Source organism: Oryctolagus cuniculus, chromosome 21 (assembly GCF_964237555.1).
Source record: "Oryctolagus cuniculus chromosome 21, mOryCun1.1, whole genome shotgun sequence".
NCBI classification, from domain to species: Eukaryota; Metazoa; Chordata; class Mammalia; order Lagomorpha; family Leporidae; genus Oryctolagus; species Oryctolagus cuniculus.
This window is the reverse complement of record NC_091452.1, coordinates 9625578-9644395: the sequence shown is the minus strand read 5'-3', so window position 1 is coordinate 9644395 and position 18818 is coordinate 9625578. Positions and strand designations below refer to the sequence as shown.

General features: G+C 43.5%; 1 protein-coding gene across 6 annotated transcripts in view; it reads left to right on the top strand.

Annotated features, from left to right (window-relative positions):
* HECTD4 (HECT domain E3 ubiquitin protein ligase 4) overlaps positions 1-18818 on the top strand; it is a 199937-nt gene that overhangs the window by 47267 nt on the left and 133852 nt on the right. For all 6 annotated transcript variants that reach the window (XM_070066217.1, XM_070066215.1, XM_070066216.1 and 3 more), the window contains exons 2-4: positions 9765-10282; positions 14872-14961; positions 15677-15807. In XM_070066217.1, the coding sequence (XP_069922318.1) occupies positions 9765-10282; positions 14872-14961; positions 15677-15807 (739 nt within the window). The remainder of the gene's footprint in view (positions 1-9764; positions 10283-14871; positions 14962-15676; positions 15808-18818) is intronic.

Sequence of the window (18818 nt, the reverse complement as noted above, 5' to 3'; positions counted from 1 at the left end):
TTATTATGAAATATTCTACAGTGATATGTTATAATTTAATTCTACATTTCCCCTTTAGACATTGAGATTCCACTTTTGTCACTTAAAAAAAAAGATTTATTATTTATTTGAAAGGCAGAGTTACAGAGAGGCAGAGAGAGGGAAAGAAAGAGAGAAAGAGAGAAAGGCAGAGGGAGAGGGAGAGGGAGCGAGGTCTTCAATCCGCTGGTTCACTCCCCAGATATCTGCAATGGCTGGAGCTGTGCCAATCTGAAGCCAGGAGCCAGGAGCTTCTTCCAGGTCTCCCATTCAGGTACAGGGGTCCAAGCACTTGGGCCATCTTCCACTAGCTTCCCAGGCCACAGCAAAGAGCTGGATCGGAAGTGGAGCAGCCAGGACTCAAACCAGCACCCATAAAGGAATCTGGCATTGCAGGCAGCAGCTTTACCTGCTACCCACAGCACCGGCCCCTCACTTTTTTTTTTTAACTGGATGTATTTTTTTTTTTTTTTTTAGTATTTATTTACTTATTTACTTATTTGAAAGAATTTCAGAGAGGGAGAGACAGATCTTAAATCTGCTGGTTTATTTTCCAAATGGCTGCAATGGCTGAGGCTGGGCCAGGTGGAAGCCAGGAGCCAAGAGATTCTTTCAGGTCTCCCACATGGGTAACAGGACCCTGAGCATTTGAGCCATCTTCTGCTACTTTTCCAGGCCATTAGCAGGGAGCTGGATTGGACATGGAGCATCCAGGACTCAAATCAGTGTCCATATAGGATGCCTGCATTTCAGGTGGTGGCTTTACCCACTACGTCACAACACTGGTCCCTCACTGTTATAAATAAGACTGCAGTGAATGTCACTGTACAACTTATTTTATTTTTAAAGATTGATTTATTTATTTGAAAGTCAGAGTTACACAGAGAGAAGAGAGAGACACACACACACACACAGAGAGAGAGAGAGAAAGAGAGAGGTCTTCCATCCGATGATTCACTCCCCATTTGACTACAACTGCTGGAGCTGAGCCGATCTGAAGCCAGAAGCCAGGAGCTTCTTCCGGGTTTCCCATGTGGGTGCAGGGGCCCAAGGAGTTGGGCCATCTTCTACTGCTTTCCCAGGCGATAGCAGAGAGCTGGATGGGAAGTGGAGCAGTGGGTCTCAAACCGGTGCCCATATGGGATGCTGGCGCTTCAGGGCAGGGCGTTCACCCACTGTGCCACAGTGCTGGCCCCAGTACAACTTGTTATTTCTCAAATATTTCCTCAGGACAGATTTTTATTTTTTATTTCCTCTTTTTATTTCTTTCAGAAGTATGCTGTAATACTAGAAAAGGTGATTTTAGGTTGATTTCGACCCATTTAGAGAATTATCTCTCTGCTATTCTGAGTTGCAAAGTAGATAAAATTGAAATTTACATATTAGGGTATTACAGTAGTTCATGCCCAAATCCTTAGGTTCTGTCTTTTTCTGCTAACGGCTAGTTCAGCTAACGTCTTACGTGTGTATATGATATTCTCTTCCACTTCCAAAGCCTCTGCACGCTCATCCTTACTCCCAAGCTTCAAGTGCAGGCTGGCATTTCCCATCTCCCTTCATAGCTGACTGTTGTATTCTCTCCAGTATTTTCCCAGATATAAAATGGAAATTATCTGAAATGATCTGGTGCTTTTTCATTGTTCTTAAATAAAATAGTGAAGTCTTGTTCAGAGCCTGACTTGGCTAGCAAAGAATGTTTTTCTCACCTTTTATTAGACTTTCCAGAATGATTGGCGTTGGCTTAGCTTCGAGACATATGTTATGTATGATAAAAAATTAGGTGAAGGCTGTGAGTTACTTGGGAAGTCACTCCCTTGATTGGGTGGCTTCAGCGTTATCGCCAAAGTACAGTTAGTGACTCTTCTGATTAAGGATGACAGGGATCTTCCTTTTTCCTTGAAGAGCTTTCCCCTTTTTAAAAGAGAGAAAATATTAATTTTCTGAGGATATTTTGGTCAAGAGCAGTTACTGAAAGCAGTGGTTTTATGTAAGGATCTCAGACAAGTCATCCAATCTTAGTAAGTACCAGAATAGAATCTCTGTAGTTGACTTACTAAAACCCAAAGGTATGGTGTCTTTATAAAATGATTTTAGACCATGACCTTCAAACTTCACAATTCTAAAAGGGAGAAGCATAGTGGACACTTCTTATTTTTCATAGGGGCCATTGAAGTGAAAATAATGCTGAGTAGTCTAATGGATTTCTGAAAGCATAATATGCTTTAGCTATTGCTAAATCAATAAATATAACAGTCATTTAAGTGTATATATTATATAACATTTGTTTATATTATAACTCAAGTATTTTCAGAATATTTATCTTTCACACAGAATGCTAAAATTTAGAAGTACTTGCAAAATACAATTGTTGAAAAATATGAAATATATTGTAGTTTTTATCTGCTAATTATTAATGTTTGAAGTTAGCTACAGATTATATCATATCTCACTTTATGTACCATGAAATATATTTTAAAAGCAGTTATGTTCGAGATCAATAATAAAAATAAATAGCTGGATTTAATGTTACTGACTTGTCCTCAGATTCTTTAGTTCAATAAATTCCTATATTGAATTTTTTAGTGGTTGCTTCGGGTAGCATAAGTAGATGATCTCAGTACCATACATAAAAATGTGGGATATATATATTTTATATTAAAGAATTATATTGCATGGAAGAAATCACAAAACTAATATTGTAAAGTTTTTTTTAAATACTGCAAATTTCAATTTTGTTGGGTGTTCATAACTGATAATCAAATTTAAAATTTGGTGATTTTTCACATCCAAGAAAAATATCTGAATAATCTTTGTTTATTGATGATAAAGGTAGAAGCTGGCTACTGATTGTTTTATTTTGAGGGGTGGCACTAAGAAAGGAAAGGGCAATCTAGCTTTCTTGGACATGACGATAGCTTTAAGGCAGGTCATTGCTCTTGAAGTGTGATCATTTTTAAGGAAAATGAATTATTTTATCTGCTACCATCTGAAAAGTAATCAAATGGGTAATTTATGTGTGGTGAGTTCAGACAGGGTAGAGAAATGCACTTTGTGTGACTTGAGCCTGAAGGATATTTAGTCAATCCTTATTTTTTTTAGCCTATTGTATTAAAAACTAGGTAAAAATACCACTGGTGGTTCTTCTTCTTCTTATTTTTTTTTGACAGAGTTAGACAGTGAGAGAGAGAGAGACAGAGAAAGGTCTTCCTTCCGTTGGTTCACCCCCAAAATGGTCGCTGCAGCTGGCACGCTGCTCCGATCAGGAGCCAGGTGCCTCCTCCTGGTCTCCCATGCGGGTGCAGGGCCCAAGCACTTGGGCCATCCTCCACTGCACTCCCGGGCTACAGCAGAGAGCTGGACTGGAAGAAGAGCAACCAGGACAGAATCTGGCGCTCCAACTGGGACTAGAACCCGAGGTACTGGCCCCGCAGGCGGAGGATTAGGCTAATGAGCTGCAGCGCTGGTTATTATTTTTAATAATCTGACTTTCAGTATAGCTTTACCCATGATACCTATTGAACACAACAGTAGCCTAGTTAGAATTTTTCTTTAACTTTTAAAATTATATAATAGGGGCTGGTGCTGTGGCTCTGCAGGTTAAAGTCCCAGCCTGCAGTGCCAGCATCCCATATGGGAGTTGGTTAGAGTCCTGGCTGCTCCACTTCCGATCTTGCTCCCTGCTAAGGTACCTGGGAGAGCAGGGAAGGATGGCCCAAGTCTTTGGGCCCCTGTACCCATGTGGGAGACCCAGAAGAAGCTCCTGCCTTTGGATCAGCTCAGCTGTGGCTATTGCAACCATCTGGGGAGTGAACCAGCAGATGGAAGACCTCTCCCTCTCTTTCTCTGTACCTCTCACTATAACTCTGTCTTTAAATAAATAAAATAAAAATTATATAGTAAAACTATTTTTGACATGTATAGATTCACATAACCACCACCACCCCACCACATACCAAGGGAACTGAAGTTTCTTTACTCCCCCAGATTGCCCTCATATTGTTCTTATACAGTTACACCCTACCCATATCCCTCACACTGTCCTATACAGTTATACCCCACCTATATCCCTCACAGTGTTCTATATAGTTACACCCCTCCCACATCCCTCACACTGTTCCTGTACAGTTACACCCCACCCATATCCCTCACAGTGTTCCTATATAGTTATACCCCACCCACATCCCTCATACTGTTCCTATGCAGTTACACCCCACCCATATCCCTCACACTGTTCCTATACAGTTATACCCCACCCTAATCACTCATATTGTTCTATGTAGTTACACCCCACCCATATCCCTCACAGTGTTCTATATAGTTACACCCCACCCACATCCCTCATATTGTTCCTATATAGTTACACCCCACCCACATCCCTCATACTGTTCCTCACACTATTCCTATATAGTCACACCCCACCCACATCCCTCATGCTGTTCTATATAGTTACACTCTACCCACATCCCTCATATTGTCCCTATATAGTTACACCCCACCCACATCCTTCATACTGTTCCTATATAGTTATACCCCACCCACATCCCTCATACTGTTCTATATAGTTACACTCTACCCACATTCTTCATACTGTTCCTATATAGTTATACCCCACCCACATCCCTCATACTGTTCTATATAGTTATACCCCACCCACATCCCTCACACTGTTCTATATAGTTACACTCTACCCACATTCTTCATACTGTTCCTATATAGTTATACCCCACCCACATCCCTCATACTGTTCTATATAGTTACACCCCACCCACATCCCTCACACTGTTCTATATAGTTACACCCCACCCACATCCCTCATATTGTTCCTATATAGTTACACCCCACCCACATCCCTCATATTGTTCCTATATAGTTACACCCCACCCACATCCCTCATACTGTTCCTCACACTATTCCTATATAGTCACACCCCACCCACATCCCTCATGCTGTTCTATATAGTTACACTCTACCCACATCCCTCATATTGTCCCTATATAGTTACACCCCACCCACATCCTTCATACTGTTCCTATATAGTTATACCCCACCCACATCCCTCATACTGTTCTATATAGTTACATTCTACCCACATCCTTCATACTGTTCCTATATAGTTATACCCCACCCACATCCCTCATACTGTTCCTCACACTATTCCTATATAGTCACACCCCACCCACATCCCTCACACTGTTCTATATAGTTACACCCCACCCACATCCCTCATATTGTTCCTATATAGTTACACCCCACCCACATCCCTCATACTGTTCCTCACACTGTTCCTATATAGTCACACCCCACCCACATCCCTCATGCTGTTCTATATAGTTACACCCCACCCACATCCCTCATGTTGTTCCTATATAGTTACACCCCACCCACATCCTTCACACTGTTCCTATATAATTATACCCCACCCATATCCCGAAACCCTGATGATCACTAATGACTTTCCATCACTCTAGTTTTGTTCTTTCCAGGATGTCATATGAGTGAAATCATATAGAATATAACTTTTTAAAAAAAAGTTTTATTGGGCTGGTACCACGTCTCACTAGGCTAATCCTCCGTCTGCGGTGCTGGCACCCTGGGTTCTAGTCTCAGCTGGGGCGCCAGATTCTGTCCTGGCTGCTACTCTTCCAGTCCAGCTCTCTCTGTGGCCCGGGAAGGCAGTGGAGGATGGCCCCAGTGCTTGGGCCCTGCACCCGCATGGGAGACCAGGAGGAAGCGCCTGGCTCCTAGCTTGGGATCGGCGCAGTGTGCTGGCCGTGGCGGCCATTTGGGGGGTGAACCAACGGAAAAAGAATACCTTTCTCTCTGTCTCTCTCTCTGTCTCAATGTCTAACTTGGCCTTTCAAAAAAATTTTGTTTATTTATTAGAGAGGCATTGTTATAGAGGGAGAGACAGAAAGGTTTCGTATACACTGGTTCACTACCCAAGTGGCCACAACAGCCAGAGCTAGGCCGATCTGAGGCCAGTAGCCAGGAGCTACTTTGGGGTCTCTCACATGGATGCAGGGCCCAAGTACTTGGCCCATCTTCCATTGCTTTCCCAGGCCATAAGCAGAGAGCTGGATTGGAGGAGGAGCAGCTAGGACTAGAACTGGTGCCCATATGGGATTCCGGTGCTGTAGGCAGAGGCTTAGCCTGCTGTGCCACAGCATCAATTGCAGAATATAACCTTTTGAAATAGTCTTTTTTTTTTTTTTTTTTTTTTTGACAGGCAGAGTGGACAGTGAGAGAGAGAGACAGAGAGAAAGGTCTTCCTTTGCCGTTGGTTCACCCTCCAATGGCCGCTGCGGCCGGTGCACCGCGCTGATCTGATGGCAGGAGCCAGGAGCCAGGTGCTTCTCCTGGTCTCCTATGGGGTGCAGGGCCCAAGCACTTGGGCCATCCTCCACTGCACTCCTGGGCCATAGCAGAGAGCTGGCCTGGAAGAGGGGCAACTGGGACAGAATCCGGCGCCCCGACTGGGACTAGAACCCGGTGTGCCGGCGCCGCAAAGCGGAGGATTAGCCTAGTGAGCCACGGCGCCGGCTGAAATAGTCTTTTTTTTTTTTAAATATATTTTTTTTAAATATATTTATTTTTATTTATTTGAAAGAGTTACAGAGAGAGGTAGAGACACTCCCCAAATGGCTGTAATGACCAGAGCTGAGCCGATCTGAAGTCAGGAGCCAGGAGCTTCTTCCAGGTCTCCCACGTGGGTGCAGGGGCCCAAGGACTTGGGCCATTTTCTACTGCTTTCCCAGGCCGTAGCAGAGAGCTGGATTGGAAGTGGAGCAGCCGGGACTAGAACCGGTGCCCATATGGGATGCTGGTACTTCAGGCCGGGGCTTTAACCTGCTGCACCAGCCCCTGAAATTGTCTTTCACTCAACAAAATGCCAATGGGATTCCTTGAAGTAATTGTGTTTGTCAGTAGTTCACTTAATTTTTTTAAGTGATTTGTTAGTTTCAATGTTGGCATTTAGATTTTTTTTTAAGATTTATTTATTTTGAAAGTGAGAGTTACAGAGAGAGGGACAGAGAGAGAGAGATGGATCTTCCTTCTACTGGTTCACATGTAAATAACCACAACAGCCAGCACTAACCAGGCCAAATCCAGAGCCAGAATAAGAACCAGGAGCTCCCTCCGGTTCCCATGTGGTTGGCAGGGGCCCAAACACTTGGTCCATCTTCTGCTGTTTTCCCTAGGCTATTAGTAGGGAGCTGGATCAGAAGTGGAGCAGCTGGGACACAGAACTGGTGCCATATAGGATGCTGGTGTCACAGGCAGTAGCTTTACCTGCTATGACACAACACTGGCCCCTGGATGTTATTTCTGATCTGTGAGATGGGCTCACTCTGAATCTTAAATTGGCTGGCTGTTTTTTAAACTGTGAACTTTTTTTTTTCATATCATTAAATGATAACTTGTAGTTAATTTTTTGAGTTGAAATTTGTTGTCTTGTTTTTACAGTGTTTTCAGTTCTGTTCTAAAAACGTACACCCCATAGGATTCCCAAGACAAGGATTCCCAAGACATTTCTTGGCTGTTTGCATTCAATACTTTTGAGCAGCTTTCTTTCCTTCTGTCATCTCAACAAGTTCCTTATTTCATGCAGTCTTTCTTTGTCCTGCCAAGCATTGCTTCTGCTATTTTCTCCATCTTTCAGGTGTGTTTTCTGGATGTGCTTTAAAAATGTGTCTTAGAAGTTTCTGTATTTCTGTTGTCCAAGGGCGAAATGGACAGATGGCTCTTCAGATGGTTTTGGAAAATATTCTTTTGTTCAAGGCACCTTTCCATGTTCTTTTAAAATTTATCAGAAACCTTTGTTTATGTCGACTGTTTGATGAGGGCCATGGTTTTGGAGACTTTCCTTGGCCAGCAGCGTCTTAGGTGGTTCTCTTGACTCCAGAAGAAGAATATATGTTTGTGTAATTAGCAGTAACTTCCCATCTTGATTCATTCCAACAGGAAAGATATTTACAGCTTTAATTAGCAATTGCATATCATTTTCTGATCAAAAAATTTTCTAAAAGATTTTATTTATTCATTTATTTGAAAGAAATACAGGGCTGAGCCAGGCCAAAGCCAGGAGCTTCTTGCAGGCCTCCCACGCGGGTGCAGGGGTCCAAGCACTGGGGCCATCCTCTGCTGCTTTCGCAGGCACATTAATAGGGAGCTGGACTGGAAGTGGAGCAGCCGGTGCTTTCACTGGCACCCATACGGGAGGCTGGCCTGAGGGCAGAAGCTGAACCTGCTACACCACAGCGCTGGCTCCCCGGATCAGCTTTTACTGCCATTTACACCTCTGTCAGTTCACTTCTCTGCTTTTTTTTTTTTTTTTTTAAATGATTTACTTATTTATTTGAAAGAGTTGCAGAGGCAGAGAAAGAGAGAGAGATAGAGAGAGAGAGAGAGAGAGGTCTTCCATCTGCTGGTTCACTCCCCAGTTGGCCACAATGGCAGGAGCTGCACGGATCTGAAGCCAGGAGCCAGGAGCCTCCTCCAGGTCTCTCACACTGGTGCAGGGGCCCAAAGACTTGGGGCATCCTCTGCTGCCTTCCCAAGCCATAGCAGAGAGCTGGGCGAGAAGTGGAGCAGCCGGGACTGGAACCGGTTCCCATAAGAGATGCCGGCACTACAGGTTGGGGCTTTACCCAATATACCACAGCGTTGGCCCCTTCTCTGCTTTCTTAGATGTGTGTCACTGCTTGTCACATTTGAGCCTCAGCTTCCCCTTTCTCTTTTTTCAATTGCTCATTTTTTTTTTTTTTCATGTATCTGGTTTTCCAGAGCAGCTTCCCCTATGATGTGAATGTTTCATTCAGGCACTGTAAGTGCACCAGTTCAAGCTGATTGCAAAGCTTTCTACTTCTTTCATCATTTGAGATCACTCTGCCTCATTGCATGAAAATGAGTTTCAAAGTTTTTGCCTTTATTTTAAATGTCTTTTTTACTGGATGCCTTTTCCCTTTGCCAATGCTTGTTGTCTAACTTTCCTTTCTTCTTTGTCCTTAGTTCACTGAGCAGCTTTTGATTCAGCTTGCTTTTTTTTCCTTTAGATTCTTGCTCCTTCCATTTTGTCTCTATGTTGTTTTAAAACTGTGAACACCTTTTAAAATTTTGTTTAATTAGTTACATATATAGCTAAGCAGGACAGTTACAGTGTTTGCATTTTTCTGGAAGTTCTTGTTGTTTCATTGGGTTGTCAAGTATGTGAAGGTAACAGTTGAGATAGAGAAGTACTTTTTGGGTTTGTAGGAGAAATAAAGTGAGCTGTGACCCATCTTAGCGTCAGTGCCAGTGACCTGACAGAATTGTCCCTGCTTTTATGCTGAGCCTCTACCTGCCCTGCGTCTGGTCTACTGAGAGGCAGACATGTGCTGGCCTCTAGAGTGTCCCCTTTCTGCATCGTTACAATGGTCTATTCAGACTGCTCGCAGCTTTAGATGTACCTAAACTCAACTGCTTGAATTAATTCCTGACTTTCACATTATGCGTCACTGTATTCTTTTATGATTTGGGTTCTTTCAGTTAGTCGGATCCTAATGTTATTAGGAGTGTTAGCAGGAAAGCTGGGGCTGGAGTGGGAGTAATCTCCGTTAGCAAAGAGTTGGCTTTACATACATGGTTTCTACTTGGTTGCAACTAAAATAATTTAGGAGCCCTTAAAATACTTGCTTCCATAGATAACTTTGGTGAGAGCAATACATACCCACTTTGCTCTTGTCTTTTTTTTTTTTTTTTTTTTCCAGATTTTAACATTTGAGACCAAGAACCCAACAGAACTAGCAGAACGTTTGCGCTCCGTTTGTGGGAACCAGAGCAATGCCTATGCCCGCCTGCTGGAGTACCGCCTGAATGCCTTGCGGGGACTGTGGAATGCCCAGCGCCAGCTGGCCTTGGAAGAGCAGCATGAGAGGGAAAGTTCGGGCGATGAGGAAACTCTGGCCCTGCTCAAACGCCAGGGCTTGTTGCAGCAACCCGAGCAAGCGCCCTTCACGTCCCGAATGGGGCTCCTGCTGGTCTTCCCCCTTATTCAGTCCCAGAGCAGAACGGACCCTTCTCTCTGTAACATAACTGCTGAGGTGCTATTGAACTGCCTTCGTGACTGCCAGCCGTTGAGCTTGACCAAGGAGCCTGCCGACTGTCTCAATGGAATTGAAACTTTGCTGTGCTCCTGGCTGGAGGAGACGTCTGATACAGGCCGACACATCCCACACAAGCAAAAAGAAAATGCTGCTGCTGCCCTGGTGGCCTTGGCATGTGCCAGGTATGGGAAATCGGTGATGTCATGACCCCTGCTACTTGGGTTGGGCTAGTGAAGAACAGGCCCAGTATGTCTGACGGGAGTTTTAGCATCTAGAAGTGCTGTTTGTTTTGCTTTCAGGATTGAATTTCACAGGCTTGACAGTGTAAAAGAAGCTGTCAGCAAAATTTGGCACCAGGCACCTGAGCTGGAACCCAAGTTTGAGTTTTCTCTTTCTGCTATACCATGATAGCGGCTTAAACAGCTTAAAATGCAGAGTCAACCCTTGCCATATCTGCGAGGGTACTTCACGAGGCTCATGGAAAAGTGAAATCAAAAGACACATTTATTTCGATGTGAAAAAAATTTTGAAATTCACACATAGTTTTCTGGTAATATGCATTTTACATGAACCTTTTTAAGACCCCCTCATATGTGTGGATTTCAAAATTTTTTACACCAAAATAAAGTTATTTTTTTAGTCCATTTCAGTGAACTTTTTGAAGTATTCTCATATTCATCCCTTAAATGGTTAATGTTTTACATCAAAGTAGTTAGCGAAGACTGTTACATCTGCCTGTCTCCTGGGAGGATGGTCAGAAATCTGTAGAGCTTTTAATTTTGCTCATACCTGTCTATAAGGAGTGCATCAGCAAGTTGCTGGGTTATTGCTCACCTGGACTCAGTCACAAGTTATATTTCTGGGACTTGATGCTTGCTTCCATCAGTGTAATTGAAAGATCGCTCAGCACCTCTCAAGGTTAGTGGTGTTACTGATCTACAGACCATGGGAAATGTTGCCATTCCCCCAGCCCAGTAACCTGCATGATCACTGGCAGGTATTTGTGAGAATAGAATTTACCACCCTTGGCTTCCTCTCGACCAGTTGTCTAGGGGCCAGTTAGGAGCATGGTCTGACACTTTACTGTCCCTAATCTGTCCCTCTCCCTCAGAATTTTTTCTTGAGTGGGAATCTTCCCTTTTTAGCCAAGCATATGTGGAAAAACTTCCTGGAGGATTATGGAGTGCTTAGTTATAAGGCTTCTTTCCTTGTTTCTCTTTTTAAGGTTTCAAAGTTGACTTTCAAGTGATTGAATCTCAAGTTATTTTTAAGACAAAATGTTACCAGTACTGTCAGTTTCTTTGCCTTAAGCAAATTCCCATAACCTAGTTTTAGAACCCTGAAGACAGCATTTGGATTATGGAAATCCTGACATGTGCTTATGTGCTTAATTCTTTTTTTTTAAAGATTATTATTTTTTTTTTGAAAGGTATAGTTTCAGAGAGAGGCAGAAGCAGAGGGAGAGGTGTTGCATCTGCTGGTTCACTCCCCAAATGGCCACAACGGCCAGAGTTGGACCTATCTGAAGCCGGGAGCCAGGAACCAGGAGCTTCTGAGTCTCCCACGTGGGTGGAGGAGCCCAAGGACTTGGACTATCTTTCACTGCTTTCCCAGGCCATTAGCAGGGAGCTGGATCAGAAGTGGAACAGCCAGGACTGGAACCGGCATCCGTATTGGAAGTCAGTGCCACAGGTGGAGGTTAACCTACTACACCACAGTGCTGGCCCCATGTATTTAATTCTTTTTGTTGTTTTTTTAAAGATTTATTGGCTGTCATCTCTCTCTCTTTAAAACTATATTTTCATTTTATTTGAAAGGAGGGGAGAAAGAGGAGAGAGATCCTCCGTCTGCTTCCATTTTCTGGTTCAGTCCCCAAAGGACCATAACAACAAGCACTGAGCCAGGCTAAAGTCAGGAACCTGGGACTCTTGAGTCCTCACGTGGGTGGCAAGAACCCAAGTATTTGAACCATAACATGTGGCCTCACAGGGTGTACTTTAGCAGGAAGCCAAACTGGGAGTGAAATAGCCAGGACTCAAAACGTACAGTCTGATATGTGGCATGGGTGTACCAAGTGGGGACTTTTTTTTTAATGGTCCACTCCTCAAATGCCCACAACAGCGAAAGCTGGACCAGGCTGAAGCCAAGATACAGGAATTCCATCCAGATTTCCCACATAGGTTTCTGTGACCTAAGTCCTGGAGTCATCATCCACTGCTTCCCAGAATGCATAGCAGGAAGTTAGATTGGAAGAACAGCAGCCAGGACCCAAACCAGGCACTCTGATAGGGGACACAGGCTTAACCCACTGTGCAGCCACCCAACTGTGTACTTAATCACTATGCTCCATGCATGCCCCATGTGTGCTTAATTCTAAAGATGTTATTGTCTGATACTGAAATAAGTTTCCCTGTAGATCCTTTATATTGGATTGACTTACTTTCTGCATATACAGAAGATAAATGTATTATTGTCAGTATAAAAATCTTCTTGGCGTTTGTTTTAGACAACTCCTATATTCTGTTGCTGATATTAGCACCTTGTTCTGGTCTTTATTTACCTCAGAAATTACGTGCTTTTCAGTGTTAGATCAAAACCTTTAATAATGTTATGGGCCTATTATTGATGTATGGGCATATTTTTGAGGTTGGTGCTCTCAAAGACAAAGCAGCTTTTCCAAAAAGTTATGGCGAGATATTTCTTCATTCAGCCAGCTAATGTTTATTGAACACCTCTGCTGTATAGGCTCCTTGCTGGGTTTTATGGCCACTGCGGTGCAGAGCTGCTAGCAGCTGACTGGACTCTGGGTGATGCATTCTGCAAAACCTTGCCACCTACAAGGCGCTCTGCTCATGGGACGGTGGTATATGACCCAAGGTTCGTGATACAGTCATGAGTAGGCAGATGGTCCTTAAAATTGCAGAACTTATGTGAGAGTGAAGGAGGCAGTGAGCAACAAATACATGTAAAAGAGAATTCAAGAGAGAGGTATTTGCTGTAGGAAAGGAAACTAGGGTATCAAGAGATTGACTAAGTGGAGGTAGTGACAGACATACCAGGGGAGGCCTACTAAAGAGGTGGCTTTTGAACTAAGGACTAGAAGATGAGAAACAAACAGCCATGCCACAGAGCCAGTGGCAGAGAGTTCTATGCAAAAGCAACGGCAGGCAGAACTCTGCTCTTTCTGAGCTTGAGTTGTCTGAGGGTAGCAAAGTGGGCAGGCAGCTGCAACATGGTCTAAGGGTGCAGGCAGCAGATGAGGTGCAGGGCCCCGATCATATAGGGTCTGTTGGACTGTGGAAGAAGTTTAAATTTTACTCTTTTCTTCACAAAAAATTATTTTATTTATTTGAAAGGCAGAGTCACACACACACACACACACACACACACACAGAGTGAATCTTCCAAGAGCTGATTTGCTCCCCAGATGACTGCAATGGTCAGGGCTAGACCAGGCCAAAGACAGGAGCCAGGAACTCCATCCAAGTCTCTCATGAGTATGGCAGGGACCCCAAGTACTCAGGGCCATCTTCCTGCCTTCGCAGGCACATTAGCGGAGAGCGGCATTGGAAGTGGAGCGACTGAGACTCAAACCCAGCTTATGTGCTGGCATCTTAGGGAGAAGCTTAACCTCTGTGCCACGATGCTGCATGGTCAATTTCACTCAAGATCTGAGTGAGTCTGGCAGGAAACAATTCCTTATAGTTGGTCAATAGATCTTAACATTCCAAAGGTTAAAGTTTTTGCCCATTTTTTTCCTTTTTTTTGGACCTTACTATTCCCAAGGGAGATATCCCTGCTAGGCAAATGAAGAAACAAAAATGCATAGGAGTTGGATAACATCACTGAATTGTGATGAGTGGCAGAGCCAGGTCTTGGAGCCCACTTGGGTTTCTATACTTGGTCTGCTGCCTCCCTGTCTTATACTGTTCTTTGGTTTTTATTCTCTGGACACTAGAGATAGTAAAAGGGGCAATTAGACTCTAGGCCTACTTGGTCCAGTGCTGGGTATTCCGTTTCTTTTGGGGGTTAGGCATGAGATATCTGGTAATTAAAGCCTTGGCTATGAGAATAAGGCAGCCAGCCAAAGTCAGGCCATCTGATCCAGGTGATCACTTAGTTCAGGAAGTGTTTTTGTAGTGATTTACACTTGGGATGTTGCCAGGTAAGTCCTAAAAGTGCCTTCTTTTAGATCCTGGTGACCGTATTATGGACCTCCCAGAGCCTTGGGAACCAAAACGGAGTCGGTGGTGTGAGCCCTGCTAGTGTTCAGTTGCATGCTTCTCAGCAGGGGGGTGCGGAGGAGGGGCTCTCTGCACAAAGTCTTGATTATTTGAATGTATCCCTTCCATTCATATTTAATGAGATGAAGTTCAGTGAGATGTTATCCAAAATGGATCAGCTTAACAAAGATATTAAAAAGCAAGCCTAGAAATATTGTTAGACTTTAAATACTGATCTCATTTTATGACATCTCTCCCCAAGACTAGAGGGCAACTTGGTGATGAAAACAAGAAGTTCTTTGTGCTTAAGTTTTCTGTTTTGAACTTTTGTGTTAGGGAAAATTGCTTACCTTTCCAAATGCAGGCCCGTAATTGGCACAGTGTTGCTCCCATGAGCCAATGGTGATAGCTAAGAATCCAGTATATTTTGTATCACACATCTTCTGACTGACAGAACCTTCCCATGTGGTTAATAAAATTAACATTAACAACTTCCATGATTTGACATTCAGTTTTGATGATTTTCTGTTCCTTCCTTTTATTCTTAGGGGATCACTGAAAACCTTTGTGCATACAGTTCATCTGTTGCAGAAACAGACTGATCTGGGGTCCCTGCCTGTGGCTGATGTACTGTATAGGTAAGTTGTCACCCTGGGCCCTATTCTCCTTCCATCAAGGCAGGCTTGTGCATTTAGGCTCCCCCCCACACCCCAAGAAACCTTTTATTTAAGGAATACAAATTTTATACGTACAACTTTAGGAATATACTTCTTTTAAAAAGATTCCTAGGCTCTTGTCAATTAATGATTCATATTTCTAAATAAGTATAGAGTCATAATTACCTTCTTAAGTAAGAATTTTGTTTGTCTTACCTTACCTTCTTTGACAGTGTTCCTAGAGTATGTTATTTTTCATTCTTTTAAATTTTTGTGTCTTTAAAAGATGCAATAACTTTTAATGAATTTTTACTGTAAATTTGAGATGATAATATATTAAGGTATCAAGAAGAAAGTGAAAATTAGTTATAATCTCATTATCCAAAAATAAGCACTTCTAATGTTTTAGTTTCTGTGCTTCCTAATTCACACCCCCCCTCTGCCTCTTTCTATCTCTGTCTTGTTCTCACACACATGTATATATAAAAATAGGCATTTTACACACAGTTTTATCAACATTTATATAAATACTGCTTTTATATTTTTTGCCTTAAAATATATGTTATCTTTTCATATGTGTAATATTTGTGTAAAACTAGTTGAGCTTTTGTTCTTTGAGGAAATAGACTAATCTTCTTGCTAAGTGGGTTGTCTCTGAGTCTTTGTGATCCCCCCCCCCCCCGCCTCCTCTTTATAGGTTGTTGCTTTTGGAAGGGGGGCCTGGATCCCCCTCCTGCTTGCTTGGAGGAAAACACATAGTATCATGGGGGTATGAAGACATGTTGCCTGCACCTGACAGCAATACTGGCTCCAGTTCTGAAAATAAAGGTAATGGAAGGGTTTTAGTTCTGCTATTAACATTTTTTTTTTTTTTTTAAGATTTATTTATTTGAAAAGTAGAGTTAGAGAGAGAGGTTACAGAGAGAAAGAGAGGTTTTCCATCTGCTGGTTTACTCCCTAGACAGGCTGCAACAGCCAGGGCTGGGCCAGGCTGAAGCCAGGAGCCAGGAGCTTCCTCTGGGTCTCCAACATGGGTGCAGAGGCCCAGGCACCTAGGCCATGCTCTGCTGCTTTCCCAGGCACACCAGCAGGGAGCTGGATCAGAAGTGGAGCAGCCAGGGACTCAAAGTGGTGCCCACATGGAATGCCAGCATTGTAGGCATCAGCTTAATCTACTGTGCCACAGCACTGGCCCTCTGCTATTGACATTAAGAGGTACAAAGAATGGTTTCAGATCTTTGTGGACAATGATTTAGATATAACCCAGTGTGTCCCTTTTAATTAAGAGCTCAAGATTCCTATACAGTGTGTTCATTGTCTGCTTTATCAGTAAAAGTATAAAAGCTGATACTTGGTGAGGTAAGAAAATGGATAGGCCTTACTCTCATAAGGAAAAGGTATAATCCATCCACTGCCAAGGAGGCATGGGTTACTTAAATTGGTTCCTAGGTCTGTGAGCTTGGCATGGGAGCCTTGAGTTGAATTTTTTTGTTTGCTAAATGAGTATCAGGTCTTGCTGCTTGGTACTATTCTTTGAGTAATTTAGTGTGTGTATTAATGAACCCTCCTGTCCAAAAAGCACAAAATAGAAAGGTTCAAGGGAGCGTGAATTGTTAAATAATCTTTTAAACAAAGGGCTGCATTAAAATGTTTTTACAGTTTTACAGGCTCACATATCAGTTTAATATATATATATATAAAATATGTATTTTAAAGATTTTATTTATTTATTTGAGAGGTAGAGTTAAAGACAGTGAGAGGGAGAGATAGAGAGAAAGGTCTTCCGTCCATTGGTTCACTCCCCAAATGGCCACAACGACTGGAGCTGGGCCTATCCAAAGCTAGGAGCTGGAGGCTCCTTCCAGGTCTCCCATGCAGGTGACTTGGACCATCTTCTGCTGCTCCCAGGCCATAGCAGAGAGCTGGATTGGAAGAGGAACAGTCGGCACTAGAACTGGCACCATATGGGATGCTGGTGCAGCAGGCAGAGGATTAGCGTACTATGCCACAGCACTGCCCCCCAGTTTAATATATTATTTCAGAAAAAGCAGCTCTGTTAATCACTCCACTTAACTGATTTACCAGGTGGATTAGGCCTCTCCTTAGACCAGTGCCTTGGCCCACCAAAGCTCCACGGCCGACTGAGTCTTCCCCATGTCTGTGTTCCACTGCTCTCGCCAGTGGAGCTGCAGGGCCACAAGAGTCAGCCTTGCTCCCAAACCAATTTGTTGCTGTAATTGGTACTTGGTGATGTTATTATATCATTAAGTATTGCATAATTGATAAAATGTGAATTAAAAAGCCTAGTAAATTGTTTCCATAACAAAGTTGAATGTTTTAGAAAGACTTGACAGGGGCTGACGCTGTGGTGCAGTGGGTTAAAGCCCTGGCCTGAAACAGCAGCATCCCATGTGGGCGCCAGTTCTAGTCCTGGCTGCTCCACTTCCGATCCAGCTCTCTGCTATGGCCTGGGAAAGCCGTAGAAGATGACCCGAGGCCTGGGCCATTGCAGCCATCTGGGGAGTGAACCAATGGATGGAAGCCCTCTCTCTCTCTCTCTCTCTCTCTGTACCTCTCCTCTCTAATTCTGACTTTCAAGTAAATAAATGTCTTTAAAAAAAAGAAAGAAAGACTTGACAAAGTGAGTCTCTAAGAGCCTGGTGTTCATTTGGTGTGGAATCAGCAGCCTGTTCTGCCCACCCCTTTGTTTCCCGCCCTCGATGGCATGGATGCAATGAGCAACAGGCCTCCGTGCACCTCTCAGCCCAGGGCCTGGGCCTTCCTCAGCCCATTGCTTTTCTTAGAGAAGGCTGAGAGGAAGAGGCAAGTCGTCGTCGTCTTTTTTTTTTTTTTAAAGTTTTATTTATTTATTTATTTGAAAGGCAGAGTTTATAGAAAGAGGGAGAGACAGAGAGAGATGGTTCGTCCCCCGGTTCACTCCCTAAATGGCTACAATGGCCAGAGCCAGGTGAGTCTGAGGCCAGGAGCCAGGCGCTTTGTTTGGATCTTCCACATGGTTGCAGGGGCCCAGGCACTTGGGCCATCCTCCATTGCCTTTCCCAAGCACATTAACAGGGAACTGGATTGGAAGTTGAACACCCAGGAGTTGTACCAGCAGCGCCCATATGGGATGTTGGCATCGCAGGTGGCAGCTTTACGTGCTACGTCGCAGCGCTGGTCCATAGGCAAGGCTTCTGGATCTGGTTCTTTACCTTTCCCGACTCAGTCAGAGTCAACTGGAGAAACAAAAGCCTGCAGTACTCAGGAAGGTCTCAGACATTATGGTTCAAATGTATGCATTCACACAGAACCTAAACCCCTTCTTTGTTTCTTCCATTTGGTATCTCCCTAGGGGTAGGCTCTCATGGGAGGTGATGGTATTAAGATGATCTGTTTGCTTTTTATTACCTTGTTTTGCATCTGGGTATGGAATGTTTTCCTTAGAATAATTTTTAGAGCAATTTTATGTAATTAAAAAAAGATTTACTTATTTTATTTTGAAAGCAGAGTTACTAAGAGAGAAATTTTTCATCAACTGATTCACTTCCCAAATGGCTGCAACCAGTGGGACTGGGCCAGGCCAAAGCCAGGAGCCAGGAACTTCATCTGGGTCTTCCACGCAGGTGCAGGGGCCAAAGCACTTAGGCCATCTTCTGCTGCTTTTCCCAGACACGTTAGCAAGGCGTTGGATCAGAAATGGAGCAGCCAGGAATTGAACACATGCTGGTGTTTCAGGCAGCGGCTTAATACGCTACGCCACAGTGCCAGCCCCTGTGTGTGATTTTTTAATGTTGAAGCATTCAACATTGACAGAAATTTAGGGAGTAGTAAAATAAACC